This window comes from Hemibagrus wyckioides, linkage group LG01, assembly GCF_019097595.1.
Source record: "Hemibagrus wyckioides isolate EC202008001 linkage group LG01, SWU_Hwy_1.0, whole genome shotgun sequence".
NCBI lineage: Eukaryota > Metazoa > Chordata > Actinopteri > Siluriformes > Bagridae > Hemibagrus > Hemibagrus wyckioides.
Genome location: NC_080710.1, coordinates 32,818,424 through 32,838,279, shown reverse-complemented (window position 1 = coordinate 32,838,279; position 19,856 = coordinate 32,818,424). Strand labels below are relative to the sequence as shown.

Genomic DNA, 19,856 nt, shown 5'->3' with positions numbered 1-19,856 from the left:
CTTTACAACCTGACCTTTACAACACGAGGAGTGAATAATCCTTACACCCACATTTTAATGTTTGATGAGAAACAAGAAGGAAACGAGAGAGAGAGAGAGAGAGAGAGAGGGAGGGGGGGGCATGCAGACAGACAGAACCAAGACAGACAAACAGAGAGAGACAGACAGACACAGAAAAACAGATAAAGAGAGGCAGAGAGAGATTTATATACACACACACACACAGAGAGAGAGAGAGACAGAGAGAGAGAGAGAGACAGACAGACAGAAACAGACAAACGGAGAAAGAGAGACAGGAAGAGACACAGACAAACAGAGAAAGAACAGAGACAGACTGACAGAAAGACAGACAGAAACAAAGAGAGAGAGAGAAAGAGAGAGAGAGAAAGAACAGAAGTAGAAAGAGAATGACAGTCATGTAGACAGACAGAGAAATATAAAGAAAGAAAGAAAAACAGACAGGGAGAGAGGGGGGGGTCTGTTTTTAATCACATCTTTTAAAACACTAAGGATTTTGGACTAAAGACTGCTCCTTTCAGCTCTATAGAGTTATTATTGCCCCTAGTGGTCATACATGGGAACTGCAACAAGCGCTAATGAACAGAGGCCCGTCGGGAGGGGAATCACACAGTCTGGTGCTCAGGAGAGGAGGAGGAGACAGGACAGGGCAGATGATCACAGGGTCCTGGGCTTCAAAACAGAATAATTTATCCATGAAAGTGTTAATAAATTTAAAATGATGTAGCTTTGTTTCCAGATTTTTCAGTGTGTTTATCTAACAGATAGCAGATAACTGGCCGGGTTACGCGTTAGAGCTGTTCACGTATCCGGAGCATTACCATGGCGACGTGGAGAGTGTGTACATCCCACACGGCGTCATCATGAACAGGTACACGAGCGCTTCGAAATGTCCTGCTACAGCTAACATCATCCTCCATTCTGATTGGTCAGAAAGTGTTGATTAGTTCTCTGTAACCTTCTCTTTCCCTCTTACTGATTTTTTATCACATTGTGCTGTGACCCTGAGTGTTTACTGTTTATTGTTTTTGTTTGTTTCAGGATCGAGTGTTTAGCCAGAGATATCCTGGATGACTTGGGTCATGATAACCTGATGGTTTTGTGTGTTCTGAAAGGAGGCTATAAGTTCTGCGCTGACCTGGTGGACTCTGTTAAAGCCCAGAGCCGGAGCTTCGATCATCCCATCACCACCCGCGTGGAGTTCATCCGCCTCAAGAGCTACCTGGTGAGAGGAGAGTCCCTCAGGAACAACAACATCTGGACTGGGGCTGGAGTCACATGACCCATCAGAGCTGGCACTGATCTCACACCTTACTGAAACGTTTAGTGACTTCAAATCCATTACATCTCATCAAAGAGGCAGACAGAGAGACCGACATATAGATAGATAGATAGATAGATAGATAGATAGATAGATAGATAGATAGATAGATAGATAGACAGGCAGTTCTTCAGTAAATCAGGCATGAATGTAAGCATAAGGAAAAGAAAGAAGAAGAAAAGCAGGGGATCTGGAGGGTCACTGGGTTTAAGTGTTGATACATTCTGGATGTTCAGAGAACGTCATGTTTCAGTTGTTTTCCTCCAGATGAGGGCGCTGTTGTTATGTTGTTGTGTTTCTGCCTGAGACCTGAGAACAACTGAGAGATCATTAAAATGAAAGAAAGGATTCTTTCTGAACTGAGAACCTTTAACCATGCAAAGAACTTCTGAGGAAAGTCATTCTCTAGAGCATTTATATCTGGAACAATGATGTTTTGATTATTGTGTGTGATTGTTGCCATTGTGATGTTTCCCAAAGATAAGGAGATGTTTATGTATCATTTCTGGAAGGAGTCTCCAGTGTGAGTGCTATGAACATGTAATAATTGTGTGCTGTGTGAAAAGAGGAATAACAGAGTTGTGTGTTTGTGTGTGTGTTTGTGATGTTGGCAGAATGACTGTGCCACTCAAGACCTGCACATCATCGGCCCTGAGGATCTCTCCATGTTGACGGGAAAGGTTAGATTTCATTTCTCTCAACCCCAAATTAAATACAATCTCTCAGTAATCTCAAGACTGAACCAATGGTGCCAGAGGAAACAGATCATACATCAGATCCTGGAGCAAGCAGCTTAAAAAACAGATCTTCTAATCTAAAGGTATCTCTGAAGGCTTCACCAGCAGAGCAGAACCATTTACGAACAGTGTGGGTTAAAGAAACTTGGAACTGTTCTGGAGTTCTGACAGAAACATGATGAGAACCCAGTCGGTCGTGTCAGGTCCAGGTCATGTATGGTTGGGATTAGGAACATACGCTTCTACTTATTAATGACTAACGGCTTCACTTCTGACTCGGGTTCCTCTGACGGTTTCTTTCTCATGAAGTCTCAGGGAGTTTTTCTGCTCACTGTTGCCTCTGGGTGTTCTTCAGTAATGATTTAAAGCTACATCTGGATTGTGTATGAAACATAAAGAATACTGAAGTGAATACTGCGACATGTACGGTTCTTCTTCAGTCCATGGTGTGGTGTGAAGACACAGACCTTCTCACACTCATCTACTCACGATCTAAACGATTGACTTTTACAGCAGGAATTGAGCTAGATGTTCCACAGGAAGTTCCAGGGTTCTGACTGATAGCACTATCACATCGACTTCACTTTTCTGACTAGCATGCTAACAGTTCTCGAAGGTCTGCATCTTCACTGGTCCACGTTTTCATCTCACAGCTCCGAGGGTTCCATCCAAAGCTCAGGTTACTGGCTGCATGAGTTTCCTCTGGGATTTCTGGTTTCCTCTCAACTCTCAGAAACATCCTATTAAGTGGACTGGTGACTAGAACTAGCATCTTTCACACCCAGTGTTCCCAGGATAAAAATCTTATCTCACACTTTGGGCCCTTAATCTCACTACAATCACTCCCAGTTTGTCACTGTCAAGGTCAGGTCAAGGTCGAGAATCTCATCAATCTATAAAACCTCAACCCTAAACCAGTCAGTCTGGGGTTAGTCCAGCCTAGCAGAGCTCTGGTGCATGTTTGAGCCCTCAGTGAGGCGTTGTTTGTTTAAACTGTAATGTATATTCATGTAAAGATGTTTTATCTTCATTCTAAACCACCTGAGTTCTGATTTCACTCTTAGGTAACAAACAACCTGCTGTTTTAGAGCCGCATTCACAGCTTGAATAATTATCTGTCTAAAGGGAGCCTGTTAGCTACATACTGTAGGTAGGTGTTCATTTGGCTTCAGTAAATATAGAGTTCAGAATAAGTTTGCTTACAGTGTATAGCTAATTACCAGTGCTAGCAGGTTGAAGCTAATGACCGGTGGTGGCTCAAGTGGTTAAGGCTCTGGGTCCTTGAGCAAGGCCCCAAACCTCACCCTGCTCCAGGGGAGCTGTATTATGGCTGATCCTGTGCTCTGATCCCAACCTCCAAGGATGGGATATGCAAAGAAAAAATTTCATTGTGCAGTAACATATATGTGAGAAATAAAGACTACTTAATGTAGTTAGCTAACGGTGACAATTCAAATCAATACTGCGTAAGTAGTGAGGGATTGCCCTGTGATGGACTGGTGACCTGTCCAGGGTGTACCCATGCCTTTCGCCCAATGTGTGCTGGGATAGGCTCCAGCAGACCCCTGTATTCCTAATTAGGAATACAGTGGGTATAGACAATGGATGGATGGATAGTGAGGGCTTAGCATTATACATAACATACTCTATAAAACATTACTCCTGTATCTGATTTTCAATGCTGTACGCTTCCTTCGCTGGTGTACGTGGCTTCTGTCTCGTATCTTTATGATCTTATAGAAGTTTGTTGACTGGAATTATTCCACTTGTGTATCATACAAATTAACCGTTCAGTTTACAACAAAAGCTCCACCACAGGATTAAGAAAAGAACAAGTTAGACAAACAGTTCTGCAGCTTTTTTGCTGCTGTCGCTCTGAGCTTCTGAGATGGCATCAGTTTAGCAGGGCTTTAGCACTCATGAACATGCGCCATTCACAAATTTCCGTCAGCTGGACCCCATCTCAGTGCACAAAAACACAAAAAGCCATGGTGTTTTGCTTTTTTTCCTACAGAGCCTGAGGACGTTGAACAGAATGTCAGTGCAGCAAACTGAGCTCGGAGAAAACACGGCCATCAGTCCTGCGCTTGTTTCAGGCTCGAGCCCACATCAAAGCCTGGCGTTACGGACAGGGCCAGCGTGTATAACAAGTCCGTCGTCATCGTCCGATCTCGTATGTAAACGTAGACGGTACTGACGGCTTGGAGAGAAAACAAACAGACGAGCGAAGCCGCAAACGTACAAACTCAAACAAAACCACAGAATGGCAAAACCTCAGGCGTCCGTCCCTCCTCTCTTCTCCTACCCTCAGACCCCCCCTCCCTGCGACTCCGATCTGTTGTTGTTTAAGCTCGATACTGGGTTTAATTTGTCCTTCCATCATCTGTGCGTAAATTCAGGGAAGCGAACAGCTCGGCCTCCGAGACGCCACTTTCACAAGGAGCCGCTTTCACGAAACAATGTGAAGTTGAACTGTTCGTGAACTTCCTTCACTTTGTGTCATTCGATCCCTTTCTGACGTTCTTATGTGGAAGTCATGTGTAGAGACACAGACACAGAAACACGGTTTATTCACACACACACACACACACTTATCGCTATAAGTTCTCAGAGTACTGTATTAGAAATTAAGGCTTCCTGAGAGAAAGAACACAGAAGCAACCTCCTCATTGAAGGATGTTGATGTACTTCCTCATCCAAGTGACCCACAGAGCTTCGGATAGGTCTATATCTAGCACTAATTTAAAACTTTTTGCAATCAGAAAGGTTTAAATGAGCCAGAAGACTAGTTTTGATTAGTTTGTTGATTAGTTAGCGGCAGATTTGCAGCGAATCATGGCTTTATTCAGAACAAATTGTTACAGTTACCATAGCAACAGCTCATCGTCAGTGGTGTGAGGTTTAACCTAGCCTAGCTAACGTGAAATCTCTGGCCAACCCAACGTTACACGTGTTATTTTGACCCAAATGCCACAGAATGGTTTAACTTGAACCAGGACTGGATCTAGTCTTGTGCTGAACGTTCGAACAGATGGAGCTCATTTGCATGAGTCTTTCATTCGGCTAAAGGATGTTTTATCTAACGTTACATCTTGTGGCTTCTACACTGGAATGGTAAAAGGGTGAGAGCGAGGAGAGACGAGTAAAGCCACGAAACATCTGCAATCAGTACAGAGAGGTTTAATCCTCATCATCTGTTCAGGGTCCCGAAGACCATGAGTCAGTTTTAATAGTTTAACTGTTTGACTTAATGACATTTCTGACAGCTTGGAGTCTAGATTTCTATGTTCATATATAATATTCCACATAACCATCTCTGAACTGCCGTAGCGTCGGTCAGCTTCGTGCTCTGGTCTTCGCCAGAGAACATTTCAGCAGGAAGGATTATTAGCATTAAGTCTATAATGACCTCTACACTGACCTGTTAGTTCCTCAGGAGCAGGTTGCTGGAGTAGAAAGGACTTTATTAACATTTACAATAGTTAGTGTCCAGTGTCACCCGATGAGGATGAGGTTCCCTTCTGAGCCTGGTTCCTCTCAAGGTTTCTTCCTCAGATAATCTCAGGGAGTTTTTCCTTCATCACCATCACCTCAGGCTTCTCATTATGGAAGAATGTTTAATTTAATTTTAAACCTTATCATTTTTCTTTTCCTTTCTATGTTTCTATATTTCTGTAAAGCTGTTTTAAAACAATTGTTGAAATGAAATAATTACCATAATAACCGTCATTTCCATGGTAAACGTCTTCATCCCATGTGTTTACTGAGTAACAGTAAACTAAACGATAATGAAACACCTACAGCTGTTTGCACATCTGTATTTTACAATCACTAGGCTAAAAAATACACAACAAGGCCAAAATATACTGAAAAAAATACCTTCTCATTTCTCACTAAAGAGTTCCAGAATAAGGTTCTACTCTAAACATCTGTATAAGGAACATCCCAAAGTGTGCAGATGTTTTCTGTTCTTATAAACACATCTTATTCATGTACGTTGTGGATTTTCTAACCTTCATCATCTCTTCATCTCTCCACATGTCCTGACTGTCAGAATGTCCTGATTGTCGAAGTAAGTGACCACATCATCATCATCATCATCATCACTTTCTGCCTTGTGTGTGTGTGTTAAGTGTGTGTGCAGTAGCTCATGACCATAGATTTTGGTGTTACAGGACCAACACATCATTGAACAAATAAAGTAGAGAGACTCTCACACTTGACTTATGCTATAGGTTACAATCTTCAGGCAGTTGAGAGTAGACATCCAGTGTATAGGTGTGCAGGTGTATAGGTTTACAGGTGCATAGCTGTACAGATGTACAGGTGCAGAGGTGTGCAGGTGTACAGGTGAAGAGGTGTGTAGGTGTACAGGTGTATACGTGTAGAGGTGTGTAGGTGTACAGGTGTATACGTGTAGAGGTGTGTAGGTGTACAGGTGTATACGTGTAGAGGTGTGTAGGTGTACAGGTGTATACGTGTAGAGGTGTGTAGGTGTACAGGTGTATAGGTGTATAAGTGTGCAGGTGTATAAGTGTAGAGGTGTATAGGTGTAGAGGTGTATAAGTGTAGAGGTGTATAAGTGTAGAGATGTATAGGTGTACAAATATGTAGGTGTATAAGTGTACAGGTGTATAAGTGTAGAGGTGTATAGGTTTACAGGTGTATAGGTGTAGAGGTGTATAAGTGTACAAATGTGTAGGTGTATAAGTGTAGAGGTGTATAAATGTAGAGATGTATAGGTGTAGAGGTGTATAAGTGTAGAGGTGTATAAGTGTAGAGGTGTATAAGTGTACAGGTGTGTAGGTGTATAAGTGTAGAGGTGTACAGGTGTATAAGTGTATAAGTGTAGAGGTGTATAGGTGTATAGGTGTATAGGTGTACAGGTGTGTAGGTGTATAAGTGTAGAGGTGTACAGGTGTATAAGTGTAGAGGTGTATAGGTGTATAAGTGTACAGGTGTGTAGGTGTATAAGTGTATAAGTGTAGAGGTGTACAGGTGTATAAGTGTAGAGGTGTATAGGTGTATAGGTGTATAGGTGTACAGGTGTGTAGGTGTATAAGTATAGAGGTGTATAGGTGTATAAGTGTACAGGTGTATAGGTGTATAAGTGTACAGGTGTGTAGGTGTATAAGTGTAGAGGTGTATAGGTGTATAGGTGTATAAGTGTACAGGTGTGTAGGTGTATAAGTGTATAAGTGTAGAGGTGTACAGGTGTATAAGTGTAGAGGTGTATAGGTGTATAAGTGTACAGGTGTGTAGGTGTATAAGTGTATAAGTGTATAGGTGTACAGGTGTATAAGTGTAGAGGTGTATAAGTGTACAGGTGTGTAGGTGTATAAGTGTAGAGGTGTACAGGTGTATAAGTGTAGAGGTGTATAGGTGTACAGGTGTGTAGGTGTATAAGTGTAGAGGTGTACAGGTGTATAAGTGTAGAGGTGTATAGGTGTATAAGTGTAGAGGTGTATAGGTGTACAGGTGTGTAGGTGTATAAGTGTAGAGGTGTATAAGTGTATAGGTGTACAGGTGTATAAGTGTAGAGGTGTATAGGTGTATAAGTGTAGAGGTGTATAGGTGTACAGGTGTGTAGGTGTATAAGTGTAGAGGTGTATAGGTGTATAAGTGTAGAGGTGTATAGGTGTATAAGTGTACAGGTGTGTAGGTGTATAAGTGTATAAGTGTAGAGGTGTATAGGTGTATAGGTGTATAAGTGTACAGGTGTGTAGGTGTATAAGTGTATAAGTGTAGAGGTGTACAGGTGTATAAGTGTAGAGGTGTATAGGTGTATAAGTGTACAGGTGTGTAGGTGTATAAGTGTATAAGTGTATAGGTGTACAGGTGTATAAGTGTAGAGGTGTATAAGTGTACAGGTGTGTAGGTGTATAAGTGTAGAGGTGTACAGGTGTATAAGTGTAGAGGTGTATAGGTGTACAGGTGTGTAGGTGTATAAGTGTAGAGGTGTACAGGTGTATAAGTGTAGAGGTGTACAGGTGTATAAGTGTAGAGGTGTATAGGTGTACAGGTGTATAGGTGTATAAGTGTAGAGGTGTATAGGTGTACAGGTGTGTAGGTGTATAAGTGTAGAGGTGTACAGGTGTATAAGTGTAGAGGTGTATAGGTGTACAGGTGTGTAAGTGTATAAGTGTAGAGGTGTACAGGTGTATAAGTGTAGAGGTGTACAGGTGTATAAGTGTAGAGGTGTACAGGTGTATAAGTGTAGAGGTGTATAGGTGTACAGGTGTGTAGGTGTATAAGTGTAGAGGTGTATAGGTGTACAGATATGTAGGTGTATAAGTGTAGAGGTGTATAGGTGTACAGGTGTGTAGGTGTATAAATGTAGAGGTGTATAGGTGTATAAGTGTAGAGGTGTATAGGTGTACAGATATGTAGGTGTATAAGTGTAGAGGTGTATAGGTGTACAGGTGTGTAGGTGTATAAATGTAGAGGTGTATAGGTGTATAAGTGTAGAGGTGTATAGGTGTACAGATGTGTAGGTGTATAAGTGTAGAGGTGTACAGGTGTACAGATGTGTAGGTGTATAAGTCTAGAGGTGTATAGGTGTACAGATGTGTAGGTGTATAAGTGTAGAGGTGTATAGGTGTACAGCTGTGTAGGTGTATAAGTGTAGAGGTGTATAGGTGTATAAGTGTAGAGGTGTATAGGTGTACAGGTGTGTAGGTGTATAAGTGTAGAGGTGTATAGGTGTATAAGTGTAGAGGTGTATAGGTGTACAGGTGTGTAGGTGTATAAGTGTAGAGGTGTATAGGTTTACAGGTGTATAGGTGTAGAGGTGTATAAATGTAGAGATGTATAGGTGTACAGGTGTATAGGTGTAGAGGTGTATAAGTGTAGAGGTGTATAAATGTAGAGGTGTAGAGGTGTATAAATATAGAGATGTATAGGTGTACAGGTGTAGAGGTGTAGAGGTGTATAAGTGTAGAGTTGTATAAATGTAGAGGTGTATAGGTGTAGAGGTGTATAAATGTAGAGGTGTATAAGTGTAGAGGTGTAGAGGTGTATAAGTGTAGAGGTGTATAAATGTAGAGATGTATAGGTGTAGAGGTGTATAAGTGTAGAGGTGTATAGGTGTAGAGGTGTATAAGTGTAGAGGTGTATAAGTGTAGAGATGTATAGGTGTAGAGGTGTATAAGTGTAGAGGTGTATAATTGTAGAGGTGTTCTAAGTGTAGAGGTGTATAAGTGTAAAGATGTATAGGTGTACAAATATGTAGGTGTATAAGTGTAGAGGTGTATAAGTGTATAGGTGTACAGGTGTATAGGTGTAGAGGTGTATAAGTGTAGAGGTGTATAAGTGTAGAGGTGTATAAATGTAGAGATGTGTAGGTGTAGAGGTGTATAAGTGTAGAGGTGTATAGGTGTAGAGGTGTATAAGTGTAGAGGTGTATAGGTGTAGAGGTGTATAAGTGTAGAGGTGTATAAGTGTAGAGGTGTATAAGTGTAGAGGCGTAGAGATGTATAGGTGTACAAATATGTAGGTGTATAAGTGTTGAGGTGTATAAGTGTAGAGGTGTATAGGTGTAGAGGTGTATAAGTGTAGAGATGTATAGGTTTACAGGTGTATAGGTGTAGAGGTGTATAAGTGTAGAGATGTATAGGTGTAGAGGTGTATAAATGTAGAGATGTATAGGTGTAGAGGTGTATAAGTGTAGAGGTGTATAAATGTAGAGATGTATAGGTGTACAGGTGTTGAGGTGTATAAGTGTAGAGGTGTATAAATGTAGAGATGTATAGGTGTACAGGTGTTGAGGTGTATAAGTGTAGAGGTGTATAAATGTAGAGATGTATAGGTGTACAGGTGTTGAGGTGTATAAGTGTAGAGGTGTATAAATGTAGAGATGTATAGGTGTAGAGGTGTATAGGTGTAGAGGTGTATAAGTGTAGAGGTGTATAAATGTAGAGATGTATAGGTGTACAGGTGTATAAGTGTAGAGGTGTACACGTGTATAAGTGTAGAGGTGTACACATGTATAAGTGTAGAGGTGTACAGGTGTATAAGTGTACAGGTGTTTAGGTGTACACGTGTCTAAGTGTAGAGGTGTACAGGTGTATAAGTGTAGAGGTGTTTAGGTGTACACGTGTATAAGTGTAGAGGTGTACAGGTGTATAAGTGTAGAGGTGTACAGGTGTATAAGTGTAGAGGTGTTTAGGTGTACACGTGTATAAGTGTAGAGGTGTACAGGTGTATAAGTGTAGAGGTGTACACGTGTATAAGTGTAGAGGTGTACAGGTGTATAAGTGTAGAGGTGTACAGGTGTATAAGTGTAGAGGTGTTTAGGTGTACACGTGTATAAGTGTAGAGGTGTACAGGTGTATAAGTGTAGAGGTGTACAGGTGTATAAGTGTAGAGGTGTACAGGTGTATAAGTGTACAGGTGTTTAGGTGTACACGTGTATAAGTGTAGAGGTGTACAGGTGTATAAGTGTACAGGTGTTTAGGTGTACACGTGTATAAGTGTAGAGGTGTACACGTGTCTAAGTGTAGAGGTGTACAGGTGTATAAGTGTAGAGGTGTACAGGTGTATAAGTGTAGAGGTGTACACGTGTCTAAGTGTAGAGGTGTACAGGTGTATAAGTGTAGAGGTGTACAGGTGTATAAGTGTAGAGGTGTACACGTGTATAAGTGTAGAGGTGTACACGTGTCTAAGTGTAGAGGTGTACAGGTGTATAAGTGTAGAGGTGTACACGTGTCTAAGTGTAGAGGTGTACAGGTGTCTAAGTGTAGAGGTGTACAGGTGTATAAGTGTAGAGGTGTACAGGTGTATAAGTGTAGAGGTGTACACGTGTCTAAGTGTAGAGGTGTACAGGTGTATAAGTGTAGAGGTGTACAGGTGTATAAGTGTAGAGGTGTACACGTGTATAAGTGTAGAGGTGTACACGTGTCTAAGTGTAGAGGTGTACAGGTGTATAAGTGTAGAGGTGTACAGGTGTATAAGTGTAGAGGTGTACAGGTGTATAAGTGTAGAGGTGTACAGGTGTATAAGTGTAGAGGTGTACAGGTGTATAAGTGTAGAGGTGTACAGGTGTATAAGTGTATAGGTGTACAGGTGTATAAGTGTAGAGGTGTACAGGTGTATAAGTGTAGAGGTGTACAGGTGTTTAGGTGTACACGTGTATAAGTGTAGAGGTGTACACGTGTATAAGTGTAGAGGTGTACAGGTGTATAAGTGTACAGGTGTTTAGGTGTACACGTGTATAAGTGTAGAGGTGTACACGTGTATAAGTGTAGAGGTGTACAGGTGTATAAGTGTACAGGTGTTTAGGTGTACACGTGTATAAGTGTAGAGGTGTACACGTGTATAAGTGTAGAGGTGTACACGTGTATAAGTGTAGAGGTGTACAGGTGTATAAGTGTATAGGTGTACACGTGTATAAGTGTAGAGGTGTACAGGTGTATAAGTGTATAGGTGTACACGTGTATAAGTGTATAGGTGTACACGTGTATAAGTGTAGAGGTGTACACGTGTATAAGTGTAGAGGTGTACAGGTGTATAAGTGTAGAGGTGTACAGGTGTATAAGTGTAGAGGTGTACAGGTGTATAAGTGTATAGGTGTACAGGTGTATAAGTGTAGAGGTGTACAGGTGTATAAGTGTAGAGGTGTACAGGTGTATAAGTGTAGAGGTGTACACGTGTATAAGTGTAGAGGTGTACACGTGTATAAGTGTAGAGGTGTACACGTGTATAAGTGTAGAGGTGTACAGGTGTATAAGTGTAGAGGTGTACAGGTGTATAAGTGTAGAGGTGTACAGGTGTATAAGTGTATAGGTGTACAGGTGTATAAGTGTAGAGGTGTACAGGTGTATAAGTGTAGAGGTGTACAGGTGTATAAGTGTAGAGGTGTACAGGTGTATAAGTGTATAGGTGTACAGGTGTATAAGTGTAGAGGTGTACAGGTGTATAAGTGTAGAGGTGTACAGGTGTATAAGTGTATAGGTGTACAGGTGTATAAGTGTATAGGTGTACAGGTGTATAAGTGTAGAGGTGTATACAGTAGGTGTACAAGTGTATAAGTGTATAGGTGTACAGGTGTATAAGTGTATAGGTGTACAGGTGTATAAGTGTAGAGGTGTACAGGTGTATAAGTGTAGAGGTGTATACAGTAGGTGTACAGGTGTATAAGTGTATAGGTGTACAGGTGTATAAGTGTAGAGGTGTACAGGTGTATAAGTGTAGAGGTGTATACAGTAGGTGTACAGGTGTATAAGTGTATAGGTGTACAGGTGTATAAGTGTAGAGGTGTACAGGTGTATAAGTGTAGAGGTGTACAGGTGTATAAGTGTATAGGTGTACAGGTGTATAAGTGTAGAGGTGTATACAGTAGGTGTACAAGTGTATAAGTGTATAGGTGTACAGGTGTATAAGTGTATAGGTGTATACAGTAGGTGTACAAGTGTATAAGTGTATAGGTGTACAGGTGTATAAGTGTATAGGTGTACAGGTGTATAAGTGTATAGGTGTACAGGTGTATAAGTGTATAGGTGTACAGGTGTATAAGTGTATAGGTGTATACAGTAGGTGTACAAGTGTATAAGTGTATAGGTGTACAGGTGTATAAGTGTATAGGTGTACAGGTGTATAAGTGTATAGGTGTATACAGTAGGTGTACAGGTGTATAGGTGTACAGGTGTATAAGTGTATAGGTGTATACAGTAGGTGTACAGGTGTATAGGTGTACAGGTGTATAAGTGTAGAGGTGTATAGGTGTGCATGTGTATAAGTGTAGATGTGTATAGGTGTACAGGTGTATAAGTGTAGAGGTGTATAGGTGTTTATATGTACAGGTGTAGAGGCGTACAGGTGTTTATGTGTACAGGTGTAGAGGCGTACAGGTGTTTATGTGTACAGGTGTAGAGGCGTACAGGTGTTTATGTGTACAGGTGTACAGGTGTGCAGTCTATCACCTCATTCTGACAGGTTTCAATGTAACATCACTAACCAATGTTGCCAGGTTTCAGTGAAACTGCATTTTAAAATCCACTCAAAATTCCTGACACTAGCTGAAAATCCATCTCTCACACCCAAAATTATAAACAAAATGGTTCTGCAAATCACACACACACACACACACACACACACACTTTCTGCTTGCCTTCATTGCTTGCCTGGAAGTTTGCTTTAATTTGATTTATTTGTTATAAAACAACATGCAGGGCAGTGTGCTTCCTGCCCCACTGGGCCCCAGTCTGGGCTTCATGTGAGAACATCAACGAAACACCAGCTTCTGTTTTTATTTCTATATGTGTATAAGTTGTGAGTGAGGACTTGATGAAGGTTATATATGATGGTCACTTGTTTCAGTATCTCCTGCACACATGGAGGTGATGATTTATTTAAACACAGGTTATGTTTCTCTCCTCTAACATCTTATCTAATGACCTGTAAATACTTTACTAACACCGCACTCGCTCTGAAGGCCATAGTGGACACGGGGAAGACCATGAAGATGCTCCTGCAGCATGTGGAGAAGTTCCAGCCCAGGACTGTCAGAGTGGCCAGGTGAGACCTCAACAACTTCATGTGTTTATCAGAAGTTCTGCTTCTTCTGCATCCTACATGTTTAAAGAGATTAACTGGTCAATATCTATGGGTACCCTTTCAGAAAAGTGAGATATTTTAACCTACATCTACAGTATGAAGGACGAAGTTACTGTTCTTCAGAGGTGCCAATACTTTTGCTGTGTCAAAATATTTTGGAGTTTACCCTCTACAGACATTTGAAAAGATGTATTGAGTGATGATGTTTAGTGAGTAAGACTAATGTGCATTTCTCTCTCCCTGTGTGTGTTGTGTGTGTGTGTGTGTTGTGTGTGTGTGTGTGTGTTTCTTCAGCTTGCTGCTTAAGCGGATTCCAGGCGGAGCTACAACGCTTCCAGACTGTGAGTTCTCTCTAAATCTACTGACATCCACATGATCCACGTTTCCAAATAAATACTTTATCTTAAAATAAAAACACAGTGAAAGAGGAACGCTTTGGAGATCTCAAAACATCTCTCTCTCTCTCTCTTTCTCTCTCTCTCTCTCTCTCTCTCTCTCTCTCTCTCTTTCAATTCAATTTTCAATTTCAGTAAGTTTTATTGGCATGACCATATACATCTCTATCTCTCTCTCTCTCTGTATTTCTCTATCTATCTATCTATCTATCTATCTATCTATCTATCTATCTATCTATCTATCTATCTATCTATCTATCTATCTATCTCCCTTTCTCTCTCTCTCTCTCTCTCTCTCTCTCTCTATCTATCTATCTGTCTCTCTCAGTCATTAATATGAAGCGACTGACTGGTGTGTAAGTCTGCTCACACACACACACACACACTCAAGAGAGGAAAGCAGGACAGGATTTTTGAAAAAATTGGGGATTTTCATGATTTTTCATGTTTCAACACTTGTGTGATTGATTCAGCTGAAATTTCCTCATAGATTTCCTCCCAGAATTTCCAGGGATTCCCAAGTTTCCAGATGTTCCTTACTTTTGTTCTTCCTCACCTTCCAGGCGTTCAGTAGTTTCTTCCTCTTCAGTTTCTTGTAAACGCTCTTGTGAATAATTTCCGATGAGATTTCCTCGAAGTCTGATTGGACAGGACTCTCCTCAACCATAATGTGTAAAAACTGAGCCATATTATTAAAACGTCAACATTACATATTATACTTTATTGTAAAGTTCATTCGAATGGAAAATGTAATAAAATATCATGTTAAAAATAGTCAAAAATAAAAACCCACCAGTTGCATCAAAAACCCGCCCAAATTTTATCAACCCCCACAATGCATTTTTTCCCTGTTAGATGTGACTAAATGGAGCCCAGTTGGGTGAGAACATGCCCAATCTGGCAACACTGAGTGTGATCATTCAGGCCTGTTTCAAAACCAGTGCATAACACACCTAGAGGGCGCTCATGAGCGCATGAGTGTTATGCACTGGTCACTCAATGTAGAACAGCTCTACACACAAAAATTCCCCACTATGTGTCCTTACAGCAGCTTACAGCTGCAAAAAATACACAATTTCAGTTCATTTTCTTTCTCCACTCACTGACATTTCTAACCAATGAAAAAAAAAGATTTCTTTTTTTCCCCAGAAGCCAAAGTTTTCCTCCAGGTTTTCTCGTGTCCATGTAGATGATTGAGTGTGTTGGTCATGTTCCACTCCACAGTGGAGGTTAATATGAAGCTTATATGAAAGTAGACACTCAGGACTTTAAGAATTTGTAGTGTTTCAGAAGGATTTCTGTTTTCTCTAGACTACTAGGGGGTGATATATTCAGAGAAAATTTTTTATTTGTTTTTGTAGCTTCAAAGTAAATGTTGATCTCAAACCCATTCCTGCTCTCTGAGATGTTCTCCAAGTGTTTGTTCATCTAAAAAGCAGCTCAGATTTCATCATTAACCAGAAAAATTCTGTGTAAGGTTCTCCAACAGAGGGAAAAACACACGTCTAACACACACTGAAAGCCGTTTTAGATCAGACTCACAGCCTGAACATCATTCAGTTCTTTACACTGATTGAAAATGTCTGAATTCTAGTCTACTGATTTAGCCAATAAGGATTGTTTTTTATTTTCTGTTTTGTTCAGTTAAGTGCAGGAAGAAAATGAACCGACCCAAATATTAAAGAAAACAGAAGAGTTGATTTTTTTTTCTAGCTTCAGACTCGACTGAGCGATGTCTTAGAGGTCATCTCACCAGATCATCAGCCATTTTAAGAAACGTGTTAAATGCTGGAAAGTTCTTTCTTTTTTAAAATAAATTCTATTTCAGTTGAAGCGGGAGCAGTGTTTATTTCAGCAGTTAAACATACACACGGCGAGTTGTTTTACAGATGTCACAGGCAAATCCTCGTTTCCGCTTCCACACACGCTCGGTATTTCTTCTCTCAGGCTTCTGCTGATTTGAGGTCAGTGTTGAAGGAGCAGTCCAGAACAAACATGAATAAAATTTGCCTGGTGAAAAAAAAAGTGCAATTTACAGATTTGCAAGACAGGCATGGACACGAGAGGAGGAATTCGCCTCTGAAAGCAGCTCACATTACTTCACAACCAGGTTATCTAGGAGCTCTTTAATCTTTAACTCAGAAATAATGGAAATGTGACCTCAAACTTCCTCTGGAAAAATGACTCGCTTCTTCTTCTTCTTCTTCTTCTTCTTCTTCTTCTTCTTCTTCATGATAGAAATGTCTTTTTTCTTTGATCTATTTCTGCAGACGTTGGATTCATCATCCCCAATCGCTTCGTCGTTGGTTACGCTCTGGACTACAACGAATACTTCCGGGACCTGAATGTGAGTTCTCCCAGATGTTTAGAGAGAAAGTGGAGAAGGGCAGGAACGCTCCACTCCTACACTGCTTTCCATAGTCAAATTCCCACTACTCCAGTTTCTACAGGCAGATTAGCATGATGACCTCAGAGCACACACACACTCACACTCACACAATGCTAGGTCACTGCCACTTCATGATGTGGTTGAAGGTCTTAGCATGAGAAGATATCCAGGTATTAGGCTGCTCCCCTGCTGCCTGGTGCTCCTTAATTTTCTTCTTCCAGAGGTTTCATATATATTCTTCTCTAGTTTCCAGAGGTTCCATAGGTTTCTTCTTCTTTAGCTTTCAGAATTTCCCTAGTGTCCATCCTAAATTCCAGATATTCCCTAGTGGTCTTGTCCTGGCAGATTACCAGGCAGCTACCAGGCAGATTGATTCTAGAGATTCTCTAGTTTTCTTCTTCTTCTTCTTCTTCTTCTTCTTCTTCTCCTTTAGCTTCCAGATGTTCCCCAGTTTTCTTGTTCTATAAACACCAGACTTTCCGTAGTTTTATTCCTCACTAGTTTCCAGTTTCCATTAGTTTCTTCTTCTTCAGCTATCAGTTTTTCCTTAATTATCTCCTTCCTTACTATCCAGACATTGTAGGGAATACTGAACTGTTGGAAATACTGACAAGAAGGGAATACTGAACAGGAGGAAATACTGAAGTTTTGGGAATACTGAGCTGTATATAATACTGAAGTTTAAGGAATACAGGCATGTAGGGAATACTGAACTAGAGGGAACACTGAAGTGTTGGGAATAGTGAACTGTATAGAATACTGAAATGTACATAGCCTTTCTTCTGCCCCACCTCCCAGGTGTTCTCTAGTTTTCTTCTTCCCCAGGTTTATTTATGTTCCTTGTTCGCTGTACACACCCCTGTGCACGATCTGTTACTATAGAAACAATAAACTATTAAAACAACTGCATTGATATAAACCTGCTGTGGTTATAGAAAATGATTAGGAAGTAGAGTGAACTGTTTCCTCTCTCTCTCTCTCTCTCTCTCTGCAGCACATCTGTGTGATCAGTGAAACGGGAAAGCTGAAGTATAAATTGTGAGAAACAGACATGTTACCTGGGTTTGTTCTCATCTCACACCGATACAGCGCTTCACGCTAAAGCTAAAACAAATCTCATGGAATTTTGTGTAAGATGTTATTCACTATGGATTGTATTCAGAGCTGAATTCAAGGTGGATTTAATACTGAAATGACTCACACTGTTACTCAGAGTTCAGAGCATGTGAGTTATGCATGCAGGGGGCGGGGTTTCAGTTTTTAGAGGCGTGTCTCAGTTTTGTATGATTCAGATCCTGAACTTTTGATGTCATTCAGGACAAAATGAAATACAGAAAAGAATAATATCCATTCAGAGGAGATGAATCTGAATCAGAGACTCCTGAGGAAATAATTAAAAATTGAAATCGAACTGGAAGTGCAGCAGATCTTCAGAACTTCCCCCATATTAACACTGACATAACTTCTCACAGCCCGGGATTCTGTATTTTTGTGCTTTTCTAATGTTTTATACTGCATCAAGTTTTTCTCTGAATGAACATGATGATACAGCAAATAAAAAATGTCCAAACCTTCAGACATTTCTGTGTGAAGGAGCCATGATTTGTGTTTGTTCTTATCATCCTGGACCTCGTAAACGTCTGATTTATTGTTGCTATTACAGCGAGTTCTGCGTAAAATGTATTGCAGTAACACAAGGCTATATGAGATAAAGGGATAAATACAGTCAGGGCTGATATGACCCTCAGAAACGTCGCAGAAAACATCTGGCTGTCTGCGTAAGCTCAGCTGGAACAGAAACAAACAGATTGTTTTCCTTGAAAGTAATGACGAGGAAATGTTTTCAGATACATCGCTCAGTGTAGAGCTCTAATACATCTGATTGAACACACTACGAAGGTTTGATGATATTCACCAGTGGGATGGACATCAGGCCTGTGTGTGGTATTAGCTTAGCCATACTGCTGACCAGAGTGGTGGACGATCTAATTTCCTTGCCTGCTAGGCTTCAGATTCATGGCCTGAGCTTGGCCAGATCTCATGTTTGGCAAAGAATGTTCCATGACTCAGCCTGGGTGAGAAAGTAGCAGAACCATCAGAACTCACCATCTGTCACGGGTTTGGGTCAGGAGAATGCTGGAGGTACGCAGTCCAGCTCTACAGATCCCTCACTGAGGCTGCTTTCACGAAGAGGAGAACTGAACCTAACTGAACTGAACTGAACTGAACTGATGCTGTCTAGCTTGAAGATAAACGAATTGCTATTTGATTATTCTTTAATTTCTCAGGATTATTTAAATGTTAAAAATCTCAGATGAAGAAATAAAATAGAATAGAATAGAATAGAATAGAATAGAATAGAATAGAATAGAATAGAACAGTCATAATTTGAACTTATTTGTAATAGAAGGCATTTTCTTTCTAACTAACTATTTACAATTGTACAGAATTATATATTTTATTTAAAAACTGAATCAATGTTAGCGAGAAGTCAGGAGACAGACATGAAGGAATGAAATAACTCGTCTGTGTTCATGTAGATATCACCAAGAATAGAATTTAACACCAAAGACAAAGCAGGGTCAAACAACAGGGATTAGTGATTGGTTGTTGGGAAACACGGTGATTGGTGAGTAGTCATTACGGACGATGATGATCAGCAATTGTGAATAGTGAGTCGCCATTGGGAATGGCGATTTGTGATTAGTCATTAGGAATATTTGTGATTAGTAATTGGACATTGGGAAACATGGTTATTGGTCATTAGTCAGTAGGGACAGTGGTGATTAGTGGTTGGTTGTTGGGATTAGCCACTGGAAACATTGGTGAGCCGCCATTAGGGGTACTGGCGATTTGTAATTATTCATTAGGAACAATGGTAATTAGTAATTGGTCATTAGGGGTAATGGTGATTAGTGATTGTTCATTTAGAAAAAAATGATATTAGTCATTGGTCATTAGGAATAATTGTGATTAGTAATTGGTCATTGGGAACAGTGGTGATTGGTCATTAAGGATAATGATGATTACCGATTAGTCATTATAAACAATGGTAATTAGTAGTAATTAGTCATTGGAAACAGTGGTGAGTGGTCATTAGGGGTAATGGTGATTAGTGATTATTCATTAGGAACAATAGTGAATATTAATTGGTCATTAGGGGTAACGGTGATTAGCAGAGGTGGAAGAAGTACACAACTTCCTTACTTGAGTGAAAGTACAAATGGCTACTGGTCAAACATTACTCCATTACAAGTAAAAGTTGTAAAGACAGATTTTTACTTAAGTAAGAGTACAGAAGTACTTGTTTTTAAAAGTACTTAAGTATCAAAAGTAAATGTCAACGCATTGTTTTATTATTGTTGCATTGTTGTATGCAATACTTTCTGTGGAATTAAGAGCTTTTAGAATGTTACAAAACCTATAGAAATTAAACAACTGAA

At 40.4% G+C, this 19,856-nt stretch overlaps 1 protein-coding gene across 1 annotated transcript in view; it reads left to right on the top strand.

Annotated features, from left to right (window-relative positions):
* Positions 1-17,991, top strand: part of prtfdc1a (phosphoribosyl transferase domain containing 1a) — an 18,744-nt gene extending 753 nt beyond the window's left edge. The window contains exons 2-9 of the mRNA XM_058400975.1: positions 783-889; positions 1,060-1,243; positions 1,954-2,019; positions 6,131-6,148; positions 13,508-13,590; positions 13,924-13,970; positions 16,295-16,371; positions 17,408-17,991. Of these exons, the coding sequence (XP_058256958.1) occupies positions 783-889; positions 1,060-1,243; positions 1,954-2,019; positions 6,131-6,148; positions 13,508-13,590; positions 13,924-13,970; positions 16,295-16,371; positions 17,408-17,455 (630 nt within the window). The 3' untranslated portion in view covers positions 17,456-17,991. The remainder of the gene's footprint in view (positions 1-782; positions 890-1,059; positions 1,244-1,953; positions 2,020-6,130; positions 6,149-13,507; positions 13,591-13,923; positions 13,971-16,294; positions 16,372-17,407) is intronic.
* Positions 17,992-19,856: the final 1,865 nt, after the last annotated feature.